Source organism: Balaenoptera borealis, assembly GCF_965194805.1.
Source record: "Balaenoptera borealis genome assembly, chromosome: 7".
NCBI classification, from domain to species: domain Eukaryota; kingdom Metazoa; phylum Chordata; class Mammalia; order Artiodactyla; family Balaenopteridae; genus Balaenoptera; species Balaenoptera borealis.
In genome coordinates, this window is record NC_138864.1 from 24,460,499 (window position 1) to 24,485,604 (window position 25,106).

General features: G+C 38.9%; 1 protein-coding gene across 5 annotated transcripts in view; it reads right to left on the minus strand.

The window, feature by feature from the left end:
• GSAP (gamma-secretase activating protein) overlaps positions 1-25,106 on the minus strand; it is an 88,036-nt gene that overhangs the window by 27,523 nt on the left and 35,407 nt on the right. For all 5 annotated transcript variants that reach the window (XM_082399330.1, XM_082399329.1, XM_082399328.1 and 2 more), the window contains 7 exons: positions 21,070-21,147; positions 19,580-19,657; positions 15,694-15,786; positions 15,318-15,535; positions 13,675-13,744; positions 13,067-13,149; positions 10,151-10,204 (listed from right to left, as the gene is read on the minus strand). In XM_082399330.1, the coding sequence (XP_082255456.1) occupies positions 10,151-10,204; positions 13,067-13,149; positions 13,675-13,744; positions 15,318-15,535; positions 15,694-15,786; positions 19,580-19,657; positions 21,070-21,147 (674 nt within the window). The remainder of the gene's footprint in view (positions 1-10,150; positions 10,205-13,066; positions 13,150-13,674; positions 13,745-15,317; positions 15,536-15,693; positions 15,787-19,579; positions 19,658-21,069; positions 21,148-25,106) is intronic.

Genomic DNA, 25,106 nt, shown 5'->3' on the forward strand with positions numbered 1-25,106 from the left:
ATTATTCAACACAGTTTTGGAAGTCTTAGCCACGGCAATCAGAGAAGAAAAAGAAATAAAAGGAATCCAAACTGGAAAAGAAGAAGTAAACCTGTCACTGTTTGCAGATGACATGATACTATACATAGAGAATCCTAAAGATGCTACCAGAAAACTACTAGAGCTAATCTATGAATGTGGTAAAGTAGCAGGTTACAAAATTAATGCACAGAAATCTCTTGCATTCCTATACACTAATGATGAAAAATCTGAAAGAGAAATTAAGGAAACACTCCCATTTACCACTGCAACAAAAAGAATAAAATATCTAGGATAAACCTACCTAAGGAGACAAAAGACCTGAATGCAGAAAACTATAAGACACTGATGAAAGAAATTAAGGCTGATAACAAACAGATGGAGAGATATACCATGTTCTTGAATTGGAAGAATCAACATTGTGAAAATGACTATACTACCCAAAGCAATCTACAGATTCAGTGCAAGCCCTATCAAACTACCAATGGCATTTTTCACAGAACTAGAACAAAAAATTTCACAATTTCTATGGAAACACAAAAGACCCCGAATAGCCAAAGCAATCTTGAGAAAGAAAAACGGAGCTGGAGGAATCAGAGTACCTGACTTCAGACTATACTACAAAGCTACAGTAATCAAGACAGTATGGTACTGGCACAAAAACAGAAATATAGATCCATGGAACAGGATAGAAAGCCCAGAGATAAACCCACGCACATATGGTCACCTTATCTTTGATAAAGGAGGCAAGAATATACAATGGAGAAAAGACAGCCTCTACAGTAAGTGGTGCTGGGAAAAATGGACAGCTACATGTAAAAGAATGAAATTAGAACACTCCCTAACACCATACACAAAAATAAACTTAAACTGGATTAAAGACCTAAATGTAAGGCCAGACACTATAAAACTCTTAGAGGAAAACATAGGCAGAACACTCTATGACATACATCACAGCAAGATCCTTTTTGACCCACCTCCTGGAGAAATGGAAATAAAAACAAAAATAAACAAATGGGACCTAATGAAACTTAAAAGCTTTTGTACAGCAAAGGAAACCATAAACAAGACGAAAAGACAACCCTCAGAATGGGAGAAAATATTTGCAAATGAAGCAACTCACAAAGGATTAATCTCCAAAATTACAAGCAGCTCATGCAGCTGAATATCAATAAAACAAACAACCCAATCCAAAAATGGGCAGAAGACCTAAATAGACACTTCTCCAAAGAAGATATACAGGGGCTTCCCTGGTGGCGCAGTGGTTGAGAATCTGCCTGCCAATGCAGGGGACACAGGTTCGAGCCCTGGTCTGGGAAGATCCCACATGCCGCGGAGCAGCTAGGCCCGTGAGCCACAATTACTGAGCCTGCGTGTCTGGAGCCTGTGCTCCAAAACAAGAGAGGCCACAATAATGAGAGGCCCACACACCGTGATGAAGAGTGGCCCCCACTTGCCGCAACTAGAGAAAGCCCTCACACAGAAACAAAGACCCAACACAGCCATAAATTAAAAAAAAAAAAAAAAAAAAAGATATACAGATTGCCAACAAACAGATGAAAGAATGCTCAACATCATTAATCATTAGAGAAATGCAAATCAAAACTACAATGAGGTATCACCTGACACCAGTCAGAATGGCCATCATCAAAATATCTACAAACAATAAATGCTGGAGAGGGTGTGGAGAAAAGGGAACCCTCTTGCACTGTTGGTGGGAATGTAAATTGATACAGCAACTACGGAGAACAGTATGGAGGTTCCTTAAAAAACTAAAAATAGAACTACCATACGACCCAGAAATCCCACTACTGGGCATATACCCTGAGAAAACCATAATTCAAAAAGAGTCATGTACCAAAATGTTCATTGCAGCTCTATTTACAGTAGCCAGGACGTAGAAGCAACCTAAGTGTCCATCGACAGATGAATGGATAAAGAAGATGTGGCACATATATACAATGGAATATTACTCAGCCATAAAAAGAAATGAAACTGAGTTATTTGTAGTGAGGTGGATGGACCTAGAGTCTGTCATACAGAGTGAAGTCAGTCAGAAAGAGAAAAACAAATACCCTATGCTAACATATATATATGGACTCTGAAAAAAAAAAAAAAAAAAAAAGAGTCCTGAAGAACCTAGGGGCAGGACAGGAATGAAGATGCAGATGTAGAGAATGGACTTGAGGACACGGGGAGGGGGAAGGATAAGCTGGGACGAAGTGAGAGAGTGGCATGGACATATACACACTACCAAATGTAGAATAGATAGCTAGTGGGAAGCAGCCGCATAGCACAGGGAGGTCAGCTTGGTACTTTGTGACCACCTAGAGGGGTGGGATAGGGAGGGTGGGAGGGAGATGCAAGAGAGAGGAGATATGGTGATATATGTATATGTATAGCTGATTCACTTTGTTATATAGCAGAAACTAACACACCATTGTAAAGCAATTATACTCCAATAAAGATGTTAGAAAAAAAAAAAAGAAATTAGTTGGCTGAAAGGCCCGTTCAGCCAACATCCATTCTCACAGAGACAGGAAAAGCTATTTCCAAGAAATTGTCGTTTTTAGAGGAAATCAGAACCGTGGTGTCAGGTCCCACTCTCCACTTGACCTATCTCATTCATCTTTTCTTTCCCTTTCCATATATTTATAATGAATATACCTTTATCCACCCTTTGGTCTTCCTTATATTGAAAAAACAATAATGAAAGCAAATCCTGCCGACATTTGGCAGAATTCAGTCCCTGACAGGAAATCACTACAGCTTTCTTGCTCTTCTACATCTGAGTTCACGCAACTAGTGTCAAAAGCCAGCAAACTAATTGGTGTTGTGGTGACATCTAGTGGTCATTTCCACTATTAGCTCTGCCTGCTTGGCCACTGGAGTCCCAGTGCGTCGTCCACCCAATCTTGTCCAGCACAGAGCAAGGGGAGGAACGCTGGTGTCCTTCTACCTGTGCAAGGCCCTCTTCCCCTCAGGCCAAAGTCATCCTCCTGTCAGAAGACCCCACTCTCATACTCACACTGTGGCTCCCAAGAAAAGTTCTCTCCCAAACTATCTTCCTCTCACACCGCCATTAAGAAATCCCTTTCTTCAGACCCTTGTCTGAGTTGAGAATAAGCAGACAAAACACGTCCAAGGACATGCTTCAGAGGGGCTTCTGAGCCCATTGATTATATGTAAAATGGAGTACGTGTTTGTATGAGCACTTTTCTGGGGAGAAGGTCTACAGTTTATATCAGACTTTCAAAGGAATCCATGGCCTAAAATAGTTCAAAACTACTGAGTTAGAAGGAAAAATGATCTAAGTTTTAAAACAAAAGCAACTTACATTTAAATATGGAACACTATTAGCCGAAAGCCCCAGAAATATTGTAATATAAATGTGTAGGTCTTTCAAGGAGGTCACTGGGCTGGATGTTATAATACAGATATTGAGAGCGTACAGAGAAAACAGTGTCATATGTCATTACTTGGTGTCTAGTACATAAGTGATGTAATTTTTTAAGTTATGAAAATTCACAGAGATCATTATAAATTGGGATGTCTGTTTGGAAGTCTGGGAAATAGCTAAGACCCAGAGGATGAAAACGGATATGTAAATGAAGGGTGAAGAAAGGATATTCTAGGTGGGGCTCTGAGGAATTGAGCAAAGACTGAGAGAGCAGAATGTGGATTCTGGGTTTAGATCAGAGACAGAGCTTTAGAGAAAGCAGAGAAAACAGCCCACAGCCCTTCACTCTCTGTGGTGAAGGTTTCTGCCTCTAGGGTGTATTTACCAACCTCAGCAACCACCTGGGTCCCACCCCCTAGAATCCTAACTGGTGTGGGGTGTGACCTGAGCCTCATGAGTGTTCGACGGTCCCCAGGCAAGCCGACCATTCAGCCTGGGCTGAGAACACGCTTGAGCATATACAGGTCATCCCAGTCTCCCTCCCACCCTCAGAGGTTCTCATCTACATCTCTGGTTTAAAGGCTGATGAAGAACCAGTTGTCTGAAGACTTGCAATTGTGTTGTGACAGAATAGGAGACAGGGTTAGACAGGAGGTTAGGACCAATCTTCACAGGATCTCAAATGCCAAAGTAACACCAGCATGCTCATTAACCCAGAGAGTAAAAGAGGCTCCAAGGTAAAAGGTTAGCTGTTATAGCATGGTATGGGGGTGGGGCGGGGGGGCATGAGAGCTACACAATCACACCCTAGCAGCCAACCTGGGAGCACAGAAAGCCACTGCTTTCCGTCAACCGGCACTTACAGAACTAGTTGAATACTAAGCACCATATTCATCAGGGACAACAGCAAAGTGAAAGCCACAACAGTCTGAAGCACATCGCCAGCTTCTTGAAAAGAGCTTATAAAGCTTTCAAATACACAGAAATGCTTTCTAAGAAAAATACCCGTGAATTTAGCTACTTCTGGGAGACTCTGGTGTTAGAAGCCATCAGATCCTCAAGGAATGACCCAGAAGCACTTCCCTGCACAGGGGGAGTTTTAAATTTTGATTTTAAAGGAAGGAAAATTATTCCAAGTCTCTTCTTGAGAAATAATCTTATTTTGTCTCTTAGGATGACATGAAATAATTACCAAATGTAGCCCATCACAACTATTAATTGAACAAAAAGACCAAAGGGTTACATTAAGGGACTGTTTCCCATTTATGTGGGAAATAATTTTGATTTTTTTTCTTTAAAAAGGAAGATAAAAAGCCCTGTGGTACTTACTGGCTCAGCTGCAAATTACTGCCAGGAAAAAAACATCTGCCTTTCATTTCTTAAAGGCCCTCTGGCTTTGATCCTACATCTGCTGATGAACCAGCATCTTCTTTTACAGAAGAAGAAGCCAACTCAGAGAGAACCTTTACCCTTCATATCAGGGCTCAACTAGCAGAGGTAAAGCATCAATCCAACTTGGCTCTTCAGTGGATACCATCTCAGTATCAGCTTTTACTTGCAGCCCAGAGAAACACAGTGACCTACTACCTTCAGCACAGACAGAATAAAATAGAAATGTCTTTGTGTCCATAAAGATAGTAAGGTACCATACTAAGCCAAGATGCTCTAAGCAGGCCATCCATACAGAGGACCAGCCACCAGAACTCCTGAGGCTTCCTGCCAAGGGAACTGCATGTTGTAAGTCCAAGTTCTCCTATTTATAAGTGGACTTTCTCCTTCTTCCCAACATTTAGTAAAAATATCTCTCTTCTTTGCACAGCTGGGTAGTACTCTTAGCCATTTTTAATGGGATGTAATTTTTCATGTAACTCCCTAAATATGGCTCTAAACTATTCCATCTCGCAATCAGCATATATCCTGAGAAAGCCAATGCTAAGATAGTTCCCTCCTCTCAACCTTAAGAATTGAACATTATGTCTTCAACTAAACTGTGAATAAAAGCAGCACAGCCTAGTGGCTTTGCCTTCTTGAGAGACAAAAACAAGAATTCTTGATCCTGGGTCTGTTCCTCAATTTCATCATCTGAGAAGTAAACTGAAGGTACCCCCATCTCTACAGATATGACAGGAATGAATTTACCAGCCTGGTGCTCTGTCTCTAATAAGTTGTGTTTCTTTGTAACATCATAAAATTATGTTTATACAATATTAATTGAACGTGCCATAACTCTCTGTCCCCAAAAATATGTTGTATAGGAATAACTCTTGTTTTTTCTCTACAACAGTCTATTCACAGAATATTTCACTTCTGGGCACCAAATGTGTGGGGGGTTTTTCTCCACATCCATCAGTTCTCCAATGCCAGCAGGGTGTCCTATGATTACCTGGAGATAGTGTCAGATCCCACAGGTTGAGGGCTCAGTCCCACAAGACTGCCCCCCATTTCAGATGCTAATCGCAGGTCCACGTTGTTACCTGTGATTCTGACTGACTGCCTATCAATCCGAGGTTCCCAGCACCCCCTTCATGTGTTCTAGAATTTGTTACAGTGGCTCATGGAACGCAGGAATACAGTTTACTTACTATATACCAGTTGATTATAAAAGTATACAACTCAGTAAGAGCCAGATTGAAGAGATGCGTGGGGCAGGCCGTGTGGGAATGGGTTCTGAGCTTCCGTGCCCTCTCCAGGTGCAGAACCCCCAGCCGTGCACCTCCATATATTCATCCAACCCAGAAGGTCTTCAGTTAGGGTTCTTTATGGAGGCTCCATTACATAGGCATGATGGATTAAATCACTGGACGTTGGTGACTGAACTCCATCTCCAGCCACTCTAGCCTTGGAAGGTAGTGGTGGTAGAGGGCTCAAAGTGCCAACCTGCTAATCACATGGTTAGTTTTCTTGGCAACCAGCTCCATCCTTAGGTGCTTTCCAAAAGTCACCTCATTAACAAACTCAGGTGTGGCTGAAAGGGGCTTGTTAGGAATAATAAAAGATATTCTTTTCACCTTTGTACTCTGGAGCTACTTCAGGAACTGGAACAAACACTAAACATTATAACAAAAGATGCACTTGTAGCTTTTATCACTTAGGAAATTACAAGGATTTTAGGAGCTCTGTGCCGGGAACCACGGAAGAAGACCAAATATATATTTCTAGTTATATCACAAGATCACGTATGTACAAACTAAACTTTGGAAAGTCAATATTTCCCACATAACCAATTGACGTTTCTCATAATGCTACACTGTTGTCAAAGCAACCATTCTCATTTTTAAAAATTGTAAGCTTCTACACTGCGATTGTTGATACTTTGGATCTCTAAGAAACGTTTTCTTTAACTGATGGTGACTGTCTGTACTGGGAGGGTCAAGGGAAAGAGTGTCTTTTGTGTTTCATTAGACGCTTAATTATAGTCATGCTCTGCCCAATTAAAACAGTATTTTTTAAACACTTTTTAAGTGTTTCAGAGAAGAAGCATAATTAAGTGAACCAGTCTCTGAATGGAGAACAGCACAGGTGTCAACCACTCTTTCCCCAATTGCTCAGGGGCATCTAGACCCCTGATGGACACTGTAGCCATGCCCTCACTTGGAGTGGCCATAACTGGGATGGGGCTTGAAGTCTTTCTCCTTCCCAGTCTCTAGGTCAGATAGTTAATAGTCGCTACACAAATGATTAAATTAAAGGCTTCCTTACTTTATAAAATGAAACTAAAGATGTCTGGCTTAACAGTACTTTAATAAAAATACTCCATTTCTCCATTATTGATATTCAAGTAAGCTGTTGTTTCTACTTTTTTTTTTAATCCTTACATGACTTCCCTTGGAAGAGATAAATTCATTCTTAGGAAGGCCATTCTTGATGACATTCCTTTTTAAGGCGAGGACCTTGTTTTAACATACATTTCATTTCATTTTTTTAAAATTCTTTTGGAAACCATTCTATAAAGGAAGGCTTTTGTCTTTCAGGTGATAAACTGGTATAAACCAATTAAATTCGATGTTCATATGTTAAACATTTGTAAAGTGCTTCACTTCACACTAAACTTATTTGCAGAGAGAGCAGAAGGAAAGTGCTCATCTAGTTTCATTTTGCTCGTCCCTCTCCAGATTCCTTATCAGGGCAGTCATCTTCCAAGCAGGATGGAAGCAAGTGTGGTCAGAGTAGTCTGGGGTCCCTTGGGCCTCATGGAAAGTCCAGCAGCAAGCATGCCTTCGAAAGGTAACTTGTGTTTCAGGTCAAGGGTGCTCAAAGCCAACTCCTATGGGGAAGCTGCAAGAACAGTCACATAATGGGCTGGGGAGGGAGGAAAAGTAGGTGGGATGTGCCACTGGAACCAGATCCACTGCAATATAATTAGGCTGGGAATTGCGGTAGAACTAGGTCAAAGGCAGCTGCTTATTCTCAGAGGTATTATGCAAGCAGAGATGGGGAAACAAATGAGAGCTATCGGGACCAGGTGTCCTGTGAACTGGAAGGTATGATTAGTGATGGCAGTGGGGGATTGGAGTGGAGCTGGCCACCAAACCCAGTGACATCTTCTCCTGAGCCCAAGGCAAATCCCGGCAGCATTCCTCTGCCTTCCCTGATGGATTGTGTCTGCGTGGAGAGGACAGTAAAGAGATCTACAGCTCAAACTTGTCCTACATAACACTTCTTACTAACACATGAATGTATGTGGAGTCTCGGAAGAGCTTCCAAGCATGTTTGGGAACAGTTAATGGGAAACAACTCTCTTCAGAGCCAAGTGCTAAAGGTAACTAGGGGAGAATAGAAAACAGTGAGGAGAAGACAAAGTGAATATCAAGAAGGAAGAAAAATGAACTACATAAAAACATAATTTTACACACACACACATAAATAGAAAAAAAAAAAAAGAAAAGAAGAAAATCAGAGAGTGCAAAAATAAGCTATTTTGTTCCCAAGCAAAGGCAAATTGTATTCTTAGAATAAGGCAATTGGTAAAAAGTTTGAGAACTTTCCCATCACTCTGTTATACTTACTTAATTTTTTAAATGAAAATACACAATAATGTAAGGTTATAGTAAAACCGATAAACTCATAAATCCCTTGTAACAGTGTAAATTATCACAACATATTTTGAATATCAATTTGGCAATAAGAATCAAAAGCTATAAAAATTGTCATAGCCTTTCACCCAATAATACTCCTGGGCATTTAACCTTAGGGGAATAAATCACATACACCAAAAAAAACTACATAAAAGTATTCACTGCCACATTATTTTTAATAGCAAAAAAATATTTTTTTTAATGGAGGCTAGAGACAAACTAAATGTCTCAAAACAGAAGAATGATTAAGTAAACTAAGACACAGCAACACAGTGGAAACCTATGGAATCATTAGAAATCATAATTATGAAAATTATGAAGTTTATGTACCAACATGAAAATGTGTATGATATATTATAATTCATAATCTTTATTAAATATCACTAGATGGCCATTACTACTAGGTAAAACATGCAAACCTATGACAAAGACCAAGAGGAAATGGGGCAAATAGACAATATGTTAGGAACTGTAGAATTGTGGGTGACATTGCTTTCTTTTTAAAATTTCCTTCGCTGGTTTATTGTGTGTCCATTAAACACGGTATGGATTTGTTGGACTAGTGGTAAAAGCAGAAACAATAAAATGAAAGGATGGAGGTTCTTAATAAGAATCTTTTAAGCTATTAATCAAACCTTTCTTTTCCCTCGTCTTCCTGCTTTTATAGACCTTCACAGTTGTCTCACTCTGCTGCCTAGATACATCTCTTGTCCATCTCCCCTTAAAGGACCAAAACCCAGAACCACTAAACCTGCCCCAGTCAGCCCTCTTTCACCCCCAGGGCATCACCGTGACCTCAAACGCCCAAGGCTTTCCCTCAGCTGCCTGAGCCTGGCCTGCCCTTCGTGGATCCAAAAGAATCAAATGTAAATAGTAAAAGGCAGCAGCATACTAGGCTGCCTGCTGCCAAAAGTTGAGATTTCCCAGCACACACCAAGCTATAATTAACAGGAGGCAATGCCAAAAACAACAAAGGAGCTTCAAGGAAACTATGTTAAAATACTCCTCAGTTTTTAACTACATACACATTCTTCTCTGCTCACCCACCCCACCCTCCCTATTGTACTCAGAAACTCCTCTGAAACCACCAAACTGTAGAGAGACACTAACGCTGCTGCTTAGTGGGCAGGAAGAAGGTGTGTGCGGAGACCACAGGGACAGCCCGAGCAGGTCACTCTTGAGAAACAGAATCACTGTTCTCAGAACGAGAAGGAAATTAGTTAATCCCAGCCCAGGTTACTTAACGGTTTTAAGATTCTGTGTGTGTGTGTTTGTTTGAGGGGGTGACAATGCAAGTGAAGTAAAAAACAGCTCCTAGGTCTGCTCAAGAAAATTTACAAGAACTCCTCCAGCATGGATTGGTTTGAGGCACAGTGGAAAGTATGACTTCTATACACTTCACACCGAGCCCTGCAGTTCTCTGTCTTCAGAAAACCTCCCTCTCCAAAGAGCATTCCTAAGAATTGCCCTGATATCATCCTTGGTGACTACCATTTAGGAAGGACTGCCTAGACAACTAGCCTTACCCCTTGCACCATCCTCCCCTGACAGTTTACAATTCCTTTCGGAACCACCGTGACACTCGGGGCAGGCGACTGTGAGGCCAGCAAGGAAGCCACGCAGGTCTGGGCTTTTGTCTCTCACTGTAAGCACTTACCTTCATAAGAGGCAATGGAATCTCTTCTGTCACAAGGGTTATTCCAGGAATTTCCTGTGGTGGGGGAAAAACATACACACAACTGCTAAACGTATCAACTACCCCCAGCCCAAGCCTTCAGGAAGTGTCTTCCGTGCAGACAGAAGCTGAGGGCAGCTCCCAGTTTGCTAACCTTTACTTTAAATAAAACTTGGGGTTTATAAATACCAGTGAACACAACCTATCTCTTGCCTCGGGAAGGGAAATATTTTGTAAAGTTATGATTATAATAGTTGACAGTGTCACTAAAGGAAAGGATAAACTATTATGAAGAAATACAGAGTAAATAATGTATTATTTACACACTTCCATTTAAGAACAAAGGAGGCAAATTACATTTGCACCATCAAGCATAATAATAAGGTGGACACTTTCCTTTTTTGTACTTCTTCCTCGCTCTTTCACTTAAATGTATGATAGTTGGTCCCTGCCTCAGTAATGGGATTCTTTTTTGACCTCAGTGGAAAACTGTTCTGCGCTTCATCCTCTACCGTGATTTCGGAAATAAGAGATCCCCATGAAGTGTTTACATAGCCAGATCACCATGGCAAATCTGCAAGATGCAATTCATATCAGGAAGTCCAAATTATAACATTCTGCTAACTAGTGAGCATTAAAACAGAAATTTAAATAAAAAGATAAACTGACAAAATTGCCACTTATTTATTTTAAAAAGTGTGTTTCCATGTTAATTATGTATATTAACCTGTCAACTAGTCAATTCCTCTTTCATTTCCTAAAAAATAAGTAGATGATATATGAGAAAATAGAAATAAAACCTGGTATTTGTTTAGAACTTAAATGTCCTGGGTTTTAATGACATACAATATTTCTGAGAAAAAGGGCATCACAGGGATGGAGAAATAAATTTCCAGAACATTCAAGCAACTGAGTCCTCCATTGGACAGGAGAAAGCCTGTAATAAAAATCTATGTATGCTTCACTTATCACTACTCAGCAATAGAAATTTCACTACAGCTCTAGGTTATAAATAGCATCTTCAAATAAGTATAACAAGGCTCACAGTCTGCAAAGCATAATTCAGGATTATCTATGTGTAAGACACAATATTTTCTAGTATCTTAAAAAAGATAACCCAATTCAGTTATTTACAGAAATAATCTGTCTCCATACAGAAGTGTGAAATTTATTTATTAAGGGTATAGCATTAAGAGCATATGCAGATTAGAGAAAAGAAAATGATTTACATCATTGCTAAAGAAAATCATAGGCTCATAGAATTTCAGGATTAGGAGAGACCTTTAAGGTAACCTACTCCAACTGCAAGAAGTCTAAAGCAACATGATAAACCCTAAAATAAGCTCTGTACGCAGTGGTTAAAACTTCGGGTTTTTTCATATTGCACTTCTTGTAGGACTTCCTGATGTCACTCTGTATGTCCACACATTTCCTCTGCCCCACAAAGAAGGAGAAATGCAAATGTGAAGAACTGCCTGTCAGGATGACACTCACACAACACCCAACTAACACGTGCTCCATGTTTAAACACAACCCTGGGAACTAGAGGTCCAGACCCGGGCTCCCAGACACTGAACACAGGACAGTGACAGCCAGCATTGGGTGGTGAGGGGAGGAAGATGAAATGTGCATTTCCTGCTTCTGGGGGAGGGGTACGGATTAACCTGCGAACTTCCTGCCACATTACCACAGAGTCTGCATGTATATTCACAAGGGTTCTTCAAACAATGAGGGCCTGGAGAAGAAACAAGCTCAGATCTTTCCTTATAATTTTACAGAGAGGCATGAAAGTTTACTAACTCTAACAGTGAGAGACAAGAAGAAAGGGTCTTTGGGAAAACACTACCATTGCGTATACCAAAAATTTAGAAATTCGTCCAACATGGGACTTCCCTGGCAGTCTAGTGGTTAGCACTCTGCGCTTCCACTGCAGGGGGCACGGGTTAGATCCCTGGTCGGGGAACTAGGATCCTGTGTGTCGCGTGGCGCAGCCAGAGAAAACAAAAAAAAGGAAAAAAATTAATCAAACACATCTGATATGCCTTTTTAAAGGACTATATTTAGATAGTCTAAAAACAAAATGGGAAGTGTTACCATTTATCCTAGTACTTATTTTCCTGTGTCTGTGCTACCTGAATTAAATTTATTTTTCTAAATGCTTTTTTGATACAAACCTCTGCCTCAAGACTAAGCACACAGTAGTCCTAACATCTAAATATGAAAGGAGGAGAGGCAGAACCTTTTTCAGGGGGAGCCTGTACATGGTTTTCACTTCTGATCCAACAAAGCTCAGTTTACTGAACCACATTCAAGAGAAAATGAACAATGTTTTCTCCTGAAACATTTCTTCCCAACTAAAAGGAAGGGAGTCTGGACCAACAGGAAGAAAAGGTTGAATGGCATGGAGTTGCTTAAGATTACTGACTTTTACTGATCTTGACGTTCTAAAGTTATCACAGATTTTCTTTCTAAGGCTGGGAAAAAAGCTCATGAAGGTGCTAATCTACTAAGTAAATAGAACAGCTCAGAATAACAGCAGTGGTCCAGCCGTTGCTCATTTATAAAACCCTAAGAAATATTTTCATCTACTCTAGCTGCTTGAAAAAAATTAAAAACTAAAACCATTTGAAGATGATAGAGGCTTCATTCTGCTTGGTAGTAGGAAGAGTAACACGTATGCTGTGCCTTCTCCTTCAGTTCTACTGTTTTATGTAAATAAAACTGGCCAACAGCAAGGACTCACTATTATTTTTCTGCCAGAAAACTCCAATTCAGATCCTTATGCATCAAAACAGAAATGAAATCACAACCTTGGTTACTGTGACAGGAATGTCCTACAACTGACCCACAGCAATGAATCAATTTTAATTACATAAAGAATATAAAGTGTTAACTTACTGTATCCCAAGTGAGCAGTGAGGAGTATGGCAAGAGTTTATCCATGTTACTTGTCTCTGGATAGATGCTCCAATATGAAGAAGCTGAGTAAGTTTTTTGGGGGAAAAAAGACATGTTTTAATATGAAGAATAAGGCAGTAGACATTGTAATTCACCCAAACAAGCAAACCCACAAGAGTTTTCATTGCCTTAGCCTTCATCTGCAAAAGGCTAATCGTTATGGTTCTATCCGCTGATTAAAATGTTCAGGTTCTACTTTTTACATTGAGAATGATTTTTAAAAAATTATTTGGCACTTACATCTATCCAAATGACGTTATAACCACTTCACACAGAACCAGCCAACACAATGCTTAAAAAAAATCACTAATAAGGTTATAGAATCAAGATCATATCTTATATGTCATCAGTCTCTGAACAGCCACAGCTTCTTACAAAACCACAAGAGAATGAAATTTAATTAGGTGCTGACTACAACAGAGTTTAAAAAAAATGAAAAAACACTCCGACCCAGCATTTTGACAGATTGAGGCATTATCAATTTACTGCTTTCCCTTAAGCAAAAGGGTCAAGGGTTCAACTTAATATGCACCATCAGCAACACCTACCAATTATAAATTCCTGAATGAGGTCAAATGAATGGCAGGCAGAGATGTTCTCAGAAATCCACTGAATAATCTTTAAAAAGTAAGAAGACAAATCTATTGGTATTTAAATCTGCACCCTGCCCCCACCACCAAAGAAGTAAAAAATATATATGAATAGTTTAAAATTTTGTATCTCTTTTAGAATTGCCTAAGAACACACTCACTTCTACACAGTCTCTGAGATACATAACGTAAGGCCGTGTGGGTAAAATATAAATGAGGTCCTTTTTGTACATCATTTTAATAAATGCCCTTGACTGGGATCCAAATAAGCCTTCTTGAACCCAATGTTCGTTTTTGCTAGAGTAGGGCATATTATAGCAAAGTCGCAGTGTGAAGAGCTATGGATACAGGAGAAAACCAAACTCAACCACTGAGCTTGGAGGCAGCAGACCTGGGTTTGAATTTCAGCTCAATTACACCATTTAATCATTGTGAGCATGGCTATGCTATCAAGGAAGGTATAATCCCTGTTATATCAACCTCTATAACCATCCTCACCGCTGCAGGAACGAAACCCCTTGTTCCCGACCTTAGAATTGATGCTATGAGGCTTGCCTAGCCATAGAGCACTCTCGCATTTCTGATCCTGCCAATAATTGTTCTTATTTCCAAACCTACTCAAGCTACTTGTGCTTATTTTCACAATTAGTTAAGTTAATAAAATATTACCATAGACAAGTGAAATATGGATACAAAAAGAATGCTGGCGGGTCAATAAAAGTTGAAAGCTTGGGAAAGACTCCAAGACATGTCTCTAAAACACTTATTAAAAAACTAGGTGTGAGACAACTATAAAAGAAAAAATTGCCTGATATACACAAACTGCTTTGAAAGGATTTTTAAACTATTGACCTCCTTAGGGAATAAAATGAAAAGAAAAGAAAAAGAAAGTAACTGGAAGAGCCATACAGGTACAGATAAAGAAAGCCAAGACATTACTTAGTGGTTTTATGTAAGAAAAACGATTTTGAACTCCAATTAGCTGATACACAAAGAAAGGGCCTTAATCTACATTAAAAGATACGGGAATAATGTACATTTATATATTTTAGGTTAAAAGAAAATATTTAGGCCATCTTTTTTTAATTGACCAACCACCCATTGGTCCCAATCAAGTCTAATGGGGGGTTTCTTCAACTTCACAGAATAGCTGTAATATTAAATGATAAGATGTATGAAAGTGCTTCATAAACTATAATGTGAAATATAAATGTGAGCTATCTCTATTTAAAATGTCATAAATAGATTTTATTTACCACCAGATTTTAGTCCTCTTCATGCTATACACCAAATACAAACCAGGAGAAAAAGTAGATATTTGAGAAACTATGTACCGCGCACTTCCTTGGAATGTTACCGATAGAGCTAACATTTACTCACAATATGGAAAAGAGAATAGTGAAAAGAACAGACACTCCCTCCCAGTCTGAGGTCTGTGTCCATAAAGAAGGAGCACAAGCGAAGAATATGTTCAAGTCAGGATGGAGACCATAAACCTCAATTGTTATCCAATAAAAATAACTTCTGTTCATTTCAGCCACTAAATGTACACGTCTTGTGTTGTCCATTTGCCACTTTTTAAACTTAAGCTACACTCCCACCTTGGCTTCCAGTCGCCGTGGGTCTCGGCCACATGAGAGCACACAGTGCAACAAGGCCAGCTTCTCGCAGTCCAGCCGGGTGTTCCACAGGAACTCCAGTAAGTATGACTGGTTGAGGAGCGCCCTATAGAGCTTTCCGGAACACCAATCCAGGACCAGGGGTCCTGACAGTGACTGTAAAGGACTATGAGGTAGCATATCAATCACTTCACTGTTTCCTGGCCAAAAAAAAAAAAAAAAAAAAGTAGATCAGCAAATAAAAGAAGCCCCTCTCCCCCAAACATAAATATTAACGTTAAAACGAACCCCAAAAAAAAAAAAAAAAAAAACGAACCCAAATGTACCCTGTTCATGAGGGGAAAAACTACAGCCATACCTGTCAGAAACAGACTGTGGCAGATCAGGTCTGGATGTTGAATGTTAAGTAGATGAAAGAAATGACCAGGTAAGTAAACAGCCACATAATAGTCTGTGGAAGAGAAAGATTTAAGTCAGTTCCACGTGGCAAGAGCTGTACAGGTACAGATAAAGCCAACAACTTTACGGTATCCTTATTTTTCTTTGAACCTCTTAAAACACAAAGGTTTTGACCAATGTAATAAGAAGCTGTCTGATGTCAGTACGGTCCATCTTCCTAGCAATATCTCATTTATTTCTACCTGTAGCTAATTTTTCTTCAGACATTTAGCCATGGTTATCTTAATTTATATCTGTAGTTTTGTTTCTAAGAGAACTGTGGCTTTATAGGAATCTAAGTGAGCTCTGAGAGCAAGTTAGAATAAAAAATATCCAGCAACATGAATTATTCCTTAATCTGACAGGCTGGAAATAGCTTATCATGGGAATTTCCTGCATAATTTCTGCCATGTGGGGGAAGCTCTACAATTTAGTTTCCTACATCTGCCCACTGCTCATCATGTCGTCATCTTCTCTAAAGAAGCTTTAAATTGATACTCATCAAAACAGTCTCTGCAGGCATTCTGACACTTTGTGAAGTACTAATTTGTTTCCATGCATAGCAAGCTGCCTAGAACGCACATCTTCACAGTCCCTGCACTAGATATTTCTGTACAAAGAACATTTGTATACAGATTGAGGCAAGGTATAAAAAATAGGTTTCTGGAGAAGGGGGCAGGGTAGAAGTAGCCCTTGCCAATAATTTTTCTAGGATCTTAGAAAAACAAAGAAACTCATACAACAGTAGTGAATTTCATATAGATGAAACACTTAGATTATAAGTGAGCCAGCTAGACTCTTTTTTTCCCTAAGAAGCAAAGAAATACATGCTAATAATGTACATAGAAGGCATTCTGTGGAAGGGAAAGGAAAGAGGATGTAAAACTCTAACCAGTTGACTTATAAGTGTCCTTTCAGTCACTGTGGATTCAGTGATGTTAAAGTAGTTAGCACAAGTGGTTGCAATAATGTTACCATTATGGTAATGCATAAGTAGAAAAACACAAATAACGATACAGTAGGGCACAGTGGAAAGGCATCAAATGACCTAGATTAACTCCTAGCCCTACCACTTAAACAGTTAATTAGGGTGGTACTATGTCCCTGGGAGAGGGGGCATTTGGAAATACATGAGGGTGTTCTGAGTCGTCACAATTATTCAGGTAGAAGGGAGATTCCTACTGCCATTTGATGAGCGAGTGGGCTCCAAGGAGGTTAAATCCCTCAATGTGCAGGACTCTCCCACCCAAAAGTTACTATCTCACCAAAAATGTCAATAGGACCTGTGGTAGGCTGAATGATGGCTCCCAAAGATGTTCACATGGTAAGCCCTGGAGCCTATGAATATGTCACCTTAAGTAATAAAAGGGACCTTTCAGATGTGATTAAGGATCTTGAGGTGGGGGGATATCCTGGATTATCCAGGTGGACCCAATGTAATCACAAATGGTTTTATAAGAGGGAGGAAGAGGGAGAATGACTACAGAAGAGAAGACCACATGATGATGCGAGAGACTGGAATGATGTGGTCACAAGCCAAAAAATGCTAGCCTCTATATGCTGGAGGAGGCAAAGAATGAATTCTTCCCTGGAATCTCCAGAAAGAACCATTTCTGCCCCCACCTTGACACCTCAGGACTCACTCATTGCAGAATTCTCACCTCCAGAACCATAAGACAATGTGTTATTTATCTAGGGGCTAAATGTGTGGTGATTTCTTATTGCAGCAATAAACTAATATAGTGCCCCTGATAAGAGACACTAAAAGAAGCTTGGGCACACATCACAGACTTTCTGAGACTCAGTTTCATTATCTGTAAAATGGGGATAACATCACCAAGAAGAATTGTTGTAAGGATCAAGATAACAAGTAAAACACTTAGAATATAGTATTAATTTTTAAAATGATAGTTTTTTAATGTATAAACATATCTTTCTTATATACAGGTGTTTGGGGTTCAAGGAAAACTTCCTCCAAAACTCTATTCTTTAATATTTTAATCAATATAAGCCCCTTTTAAGAGGGTGACAATTCAGGGAAACTCCATGCAATAAATTGCAAAAAAGACATCACTCAAAAAGCAATACTGTTGTCATAAAAATTACCTCTAGAATATTTCTAATCTTGGGTACAATTTTGTGCCTATATATTAAAATCTGTTTAAAGAAGGAAAGATGACTTAATGTGAGATAGCCTATTTTTACAAAGCTCTAGTATTTTTGCCCTCTCCACGCTCTGAAGACCAGAGATTAAATCATGCCTGCCCTTTTCAAGAGTCATTCCCAGGGGTAAGAAGAGGAAGGATACCTTTGACCTCACAAAAGGCTAAGTTTTTTTAGTGGAGAGTTTCCCACATCACTCTCGAGATGGGATGCTGATAAAGGATTTCTGATAAGAATCAAGTCTCAGACCCAGGAAACCTTATATTTATCCTTCTTACCACAGGAAGCAGTAGAAGCAGGCCTCTCTAAAGCAACTTCCCACAGGTTCAGAGCTCATATTAAAAATTGGCACATACTGGCCCACTTAGCATAAGGTATCTCTCCTCATCAATAGTATCATTCAAAATAAAAATCTTTTTTTTTTGCAACAGTGTGGATGGACCTAGAGAGTATTATGCTCAGTGAAATAAGTCAGACAGAGAAAGAGAAATATGCTATGTTATCACTTACATGTGGAATCTAAAAAATAAAACAAACAAATATATATAACAAAACAAAAGCAGACTTACAGATATAGAGAACAAACGAGTGGTTACCAGTGAAGAGAGGGAATGGGGGGGACAAGACAGGGGTAGGAGATTGAGAGGTACAAACTACTATGTATAAAAATGTACAGCACAGGGAAATACAGCCATTGTCTTGTAATAACTTTAAATGGAGTATAATCTATAAAAATATTGAATCACTATTTGTACACCTAAAATTAATATAATATTGTAAATCAATTATACTTCGATTAAAAAAGACCCCAAAAAAATATTTTTATGGTCTTTGTCACTTTGGTTCTCACTTTACCCAGTTCCTTCACATAACACCTTCCTAAACCTTTGTCATGATAGTAGATGGGCTGGGAAACAGGGAAAGAAGACAATATTAAAGAATCCATCTGCTCTAAACCTGAAGCTTTTCTTTTTAAAATATTGTGCCATATCCCATATGCAGGCAAACAACAGTTCTGCTTAGTCTTGTGCTAACCGGTGTGTGCCCCTCATCCCAACTGGCATGGAACAGCAGCTTTCAGTAGGGAGGTACATAAACCCCTTCTTTATTTTCTTCATTACAGACTCACTATGTTTAAGCCAAATACTCAAGTTCCCTTTACCATACTTACTCAATGAAAAACAACTCAATCAAGCTGATCCATAAATAATTTATGGGACTCAGAAGCCTTTAGCAATTACCAACAGGGAACGGACAATTTCTCAAGGGCCTTTGTCTCTCTAGAACCAAGGGACAACATCACGTATTATTTCTCATAGGCTTTTAGGAAACCTCTCGCTCACTGTCATCATTTCATCATTTTTATACTAACAAATGGCTTTTTAGGATTGCTACTAAAAACATAAGAAAGCCCACAGCCTAGGTTCCCTAAGAAAGGAGATGCATCACCTTGCCCCCCTGCCAAAAGGCTTTTTTTTTGGTTGGGGGGGGGTGGTTCCAGAGAAAACTGTCCCTTATCTGGCTTCAAAACGGTCAGTCACAGTCATCACAACCTGAGTCCCAAAGAGGCATGAGGAAAATGAGGCATAACATGTACCGGAAGGAAGAGACAGAGCAGAGAGACGCCTATGCCTCTCACTCACCAAGGCTGAGAAAAGTAATGCCCTTTGTCACACGTGAGTCAACACGCCCAAGAGTAGCAGTGAAGGTCTTGCTGTGCCCTGTGGAGAGAGAACATGAAGCCAGAGAAAGGATGTTAAGAAAAAAAGAGCTGGAATTCCACCCAAGGCAGTGACTCCATGACATACGCTCCACATTTAGTAACTGTGAAACTGACAAAGCGAGTGTCTTTGGAGCCCTAGAGCTCATGGTTCCCCATCATTCTCCAAAAATCAGCACTGAAGGCGGATCACCTGAGTGCAGTCACAAGCCAGTAATTATTCTGGGCTTATGGATAATCTTAGACCTTAAAAGGTGGGTTGTGCTGGGATAGAAGGACCTGAAGAAATCTACTTAAGGATCCAAGAGGTGGAGGAGAGCAGGTGGCTCACTCGTGCCTCAAGGTTCACTGCCACACTCTTGCAGTCATTAAGGCCCTCAGAGGCTTCTCTGAATCACTTAGGAATCTCACTGTGACTCAGAAAGGGTGTTAGACTATCTACTAAACTCAGTGTAGTGTTGGGCTTCACTCTCCACTCTTCTAACTCTTAATCACAGTTATTAGCTCTTAATAAAACTTTCAGAAAAGTTTTATTTTCTGGCTTTAATCGTTAGATTAATCATTAGAAAAATGTATGAAAACGTTCCACAAATATCAGACTTGTACTATTAAAGCATATATATAGGTCTTCTGAATTTACTTTTACTTTCTTCATTATTAAGTTATTCAACTCTTTTAATCTCTAACTTCTGAAGGTACTATTAGGCACTCCTGCAGAATAAACTCTGGTGTGACCTGGCATAAATTTTTTTTTATTTTGAAAATTCTAATTTTAAGCACTTTAACTCTTCCCACAGTATGTACTATATAAATACTAATTTTAAGGAACTAAACAAGCGAAATAAATACTCTTTAGTATGGTTCAGGCTAAAACTATTAAAGGGCACTCTGTGACCAACTCCAGAGTTAGAAAAGTTTGGGCACTTTACTCCTGTCCCCAAGACTGACTGTTGACATATCAATTTCTTGGGCCACAGATGTATGAAATGAAATAAATGTATCTTAGGTCTAAGAACTGTTAAGGACCGAGACCATGGAAGCTTTTAACTAAAACTTTATGTACCTTTGTAAGTTAAATCTATTGGTACCTTTCAGTTAGTAATAATAAAAAAGCAAACACACACACTTTGGACAAATACATCCCTTAGCATTGGTCTCCAGGCTTAGAAAAAAGACACAGGTCAAGAAAAAAATATATTACAAAATATTATTTAAAATGTAATATAAAAATAATTAGCTAACTTAATATTCATCATTCATGAATTTCTTCAGGAAATACGTATTATATAGGTATACAGATATACAATGTACTGATTGAATTTGTTACAAGGTTATAAGACTTTAAAGTCTATCTACTTTGCTGCTATTTGGAAAAAATGACTATGTAAAAGTAAAAAAATAAATGAAAAGTACCTTTATGAAAGTAAAGCACTGAATACGTGATTTGTTCCCAAGAGTCAAAGTTCGGGCAGTAACATACACACAAACTTCCTAGAAGGAAGAAGGTATTTAGTAAAGCTTAAAAGAATCGTAGACAAATAGAAAGTTTCCTAAGCCACTTAACCTTACTGGTATTCCTTTAGATGTTCTGCCCCAATTTACCTCAGAGATTATTCCCAAATTCTAGAAATGGACTATTAACAAGTTGCTAAGAAATTTCAATTCAACAGTTACTCAGCACACACTATAAGCAATTTACTGTGGTAGGTTACTGAAGGCTAAGAAAATGGAGAGAGAGAGATTTCTGTATATGAAATCATGGGAACCTGGAGAAGTTTACAAAGCTTCACGAGATTCTCCTTACATACATATACTCCCCTGGGCCCTTGTTTAGCTTGCTTTCCAGCCATTACTAATAGCTATGGATCTCAGTTTGTCAAAAATGTGTCTCCTATTTACAGAAAGTTTCAAGTGTTCTTCTTTATCTAGAATGGAAAGCAAACTGGGGCAACAAGAGCAAGTGTGGTGTGTGAGCCTGTCCCCATCCATATTTGGGTCACTGAGTAGAGCTCCTGGCATAGAGTGGCCTTTCCAGATGAGCCCTGACCCCTCACTTAGCCCGCCACTCCAGAACAACCTCAGCCTTTCCACCTGCTTCAATGTGTAAAACTGTCCATCACCTCTAGCAGCTGTTCCCACCTGGACAGACTAGATAAGTCCATCAACGACCTACAAATGAGGGCATTATGCTTAAACTGATACTTCTATTCTAATGCTAGCATTTATGTGATCACCTGAAATAGGAGATTTCCAGGGTGGAAAGGAACTTGACAAGGAGCCTGGAAACCTGGGTTCTAGTCCCAGAGCGAATATTAACTAGCTGTGTGAACTCAATCATTATTCTACTTCAGTGAATTGCAGTATTTCCTCTTCCATACTCCACTAGAGTTCCTTTATCAAAAATCATGGTAGGAAAAAAAGGCCCATTTTCCCTAAGAAGGCTATTTAAGGACATATTTAAGCATTTCGTTATAATATTTATCCTTTGTGACTCTTTTAATGACTTTTAAGACTGCCATATATTGTTAGAAAGTCATTTCATTGCAATATTTTCAACACAAAACAACAAAAAAGAATAACTTTATCAGATAAAAAAGTAACAATTCTGTTAGATTTAAAATTACTGTTATGCTTAATGACCACACAATGATAATACCTTTTCTTTAAAATTACAGCAGACTCGCTAAGAATAAAATAATACTGTACTAAAGCAGATACAAAAATAGTAATTATAAGAGTTACAAAAGTCCTCTGTACCACTTTGACTACTTTTATACAGTAAACATACTACCAGCAAAAACCCTACTGGTTTATCCTGTTCTTTTACGTTCTATGATCACAGGCATTTTTAGCAAACGGAGTTAAAACTTCATCCTCTCTAGTAATAAAGAAATAAGAATTAAAACAAGGCACCACATTTTTCCTTTCAAATTAGCGAAGTTTTAAAAATGATAACCAATTCTGTCAATGGAGCAGTAGGAAGAACATTCTCAAATAATAGTAATGAAAGAGTGAACTAGTACAACCTCTCTGAAAAACAGTTTTGCCGAGGATTAAATATATTCACACCTGTTGACCCAGTAATTCTTCTTTTAGGAATCTACCTTGAGGAATGAACGTGAAACGTCAAAAATATAAGGAAGATCATAACCTCCATTCTAGGAAAATCCTCTGCACACCGTCCTTTAGAGAATTGAGGTTATCATTTTCCTTGTTCTGAAGAAAGTTAAAGTGAGATGTAGAATAAACTAACCTAATTACATACACCAAGAGCCATACTCAGATCTCATAAGCAAATATCTCCAAATAGTTATGTTGTGGCTTAGCCCCGCCTCCCAATCCCAAAGGGGGAAAAAAAGACACAACAAGGGGAAATGGGCTGTGCACAGGCTCTGCAAAGTTGTCCCAACTCTAGAATTTTCTTTGATAATGGAAATGTTCGATATCTGTGCTGTCCAATATGGTAGCCACTAGCCACATGTGGCTACTGAGCACTTAAAGGATGGCTAGCGTGACTGAGGAATTTCTTTTAAATTTTATTTAATTTTAATAACTTAAATTTAAATAGCCACATGTGGCTAGTGGCTACCCTCTTGGACAGCATAGCTCTGGAGCACTGGTTCTCAACTCTGAAAGTACATTAAAATTACCTGGGCCCACAGATGCCTAGGCTCCACCTGAGACCAACTAAATCAGAATCTCTGGGGTGAGATTCAGGCATCAGTATTTTTTAAATTTGCCTGAGTCATATTAATTAAATTCTCTAAGCCTCAGTTTCCTCAGTTGTAAATAAGGAAAACAGAGAACCTCCTTCGTATGGTTCTAATGTGAGTGTTAAATGAGGTAACATGTATAAAGCTCTGGCAAAGAAGTTATAGCTGGTCATAAAGGTTAGCTGCTTTATTATTATTATTTCAGAATAATTTTGCTGCTATTTACAAGTTGGGGGAAGTCAGAGTTTGAAAAAACAAAGCATGCTCTTAATGGCGTATCCAGAGATGTGTAATGAATATTCATCAATGATGAAGATAACATCTCAAAGTTGGCTAGCCTGGGGGAAACCATTTGGACAATGAAAGCTATTATGGACAAAGTTTTCCAAGGGAAATTATCTCATTGTAAAAGGCTCTATAAAATGCTAAAACACTGGCCTAATTCTGGGAACTTGTGAAGGGCAACTCTTGCAATTATATGTACAGGAAGGAGAAGTTACACTTTTCACCCCTCGCTACCTCCCAGTAGGTGGTGCACAAGAAAGAATTACAGCCACCATGGACTTAGAACACACAGGAGAACTCCAAGTACAGCTTCAGGGTTGACTATCGGATAGGGAGTGTATTTTCTTTCCTTCAATTCTTTAGGAGGTCCCTGATTTGTAAAAAATTTATTAGAAAAATCTATACAAACTCGTAATCTTAATACATAAGTGTCCTGATATTAGCAGAGCACTTTTGCCTATCACCAACTCTCATGAGCAGCCTCCAGATTTTAACCTCTAACTCCCTGGAAGGTAGCAGATATCATTTCTTAGGTCAGGAAAATTCAGAACAAAGATGCTTTCAAGAATGTAAAAAGTAATGCTGAAAGGACAAAGTAGCTCCCGATGACCAATATGTGACAATTGAACATCCAATGTTATTACAGCATCAGCGTTAATGTAAATAGTTGAAATAAGTTGAGTTTGTAAAAAGCTCTGAGTCTACCTATATTTTTTTCATGAACCATGTTTTCTGTTCTTCACACCAGTGGAAAATTAAGCTCCCTATTATAGAGGGAGCCATATAGGGATTAGACTATTTGCTCCCTTCTCCATTCCTACTTTGCTGAAGTAGGTATTTGTTTGTTTTAACCACAAAGGTTAAAAAGTTATTTCTGAAAAGTAATTTGGGAAATACACGAACTGACAACTTCTTAGTTGAAAAGCAAAAGGGTGCTTCTCTGGTTTATTTCTTTGTAAATCTGGAAGCATCCCATTTGAAACAGGCTTATTTTTTCTATTTCAAAGCTGACTGTGAAAAGCAAGGCTCATTTGCTATTCTCCTAGATGTTGCTGAGAAAGGAAAAAACAGACTCTTTCACATCTCATGCCAGATTAACCTAACATTTTATTTCTTAAGATATGTCATAGATAGCCTATTTATAAGCTGCTACTGTTCATGAGAAATTCCTATGGGAATAAAATAAGAAGGAATAAAAGCTTCATAGAATAAAAGCCTAAAATGATTATTTATATCCAACAGATTTAAAGTCAAGTACAAGGTAGTCAAGTACTACCCTGGTCCCACCACATGAGCTCTGGATCCCATTACATCCCACCTTCTAAGCAAATTTGCTCTACTGGTCATTCCTCTCTGCTGTGTATTGTCATCTTTTCTTTTCCACTAAATATCCTGTAAGCATTCAAACATACTAGAGTCCCTACTGTCTCAAAAAATGATATTCCCTAAATC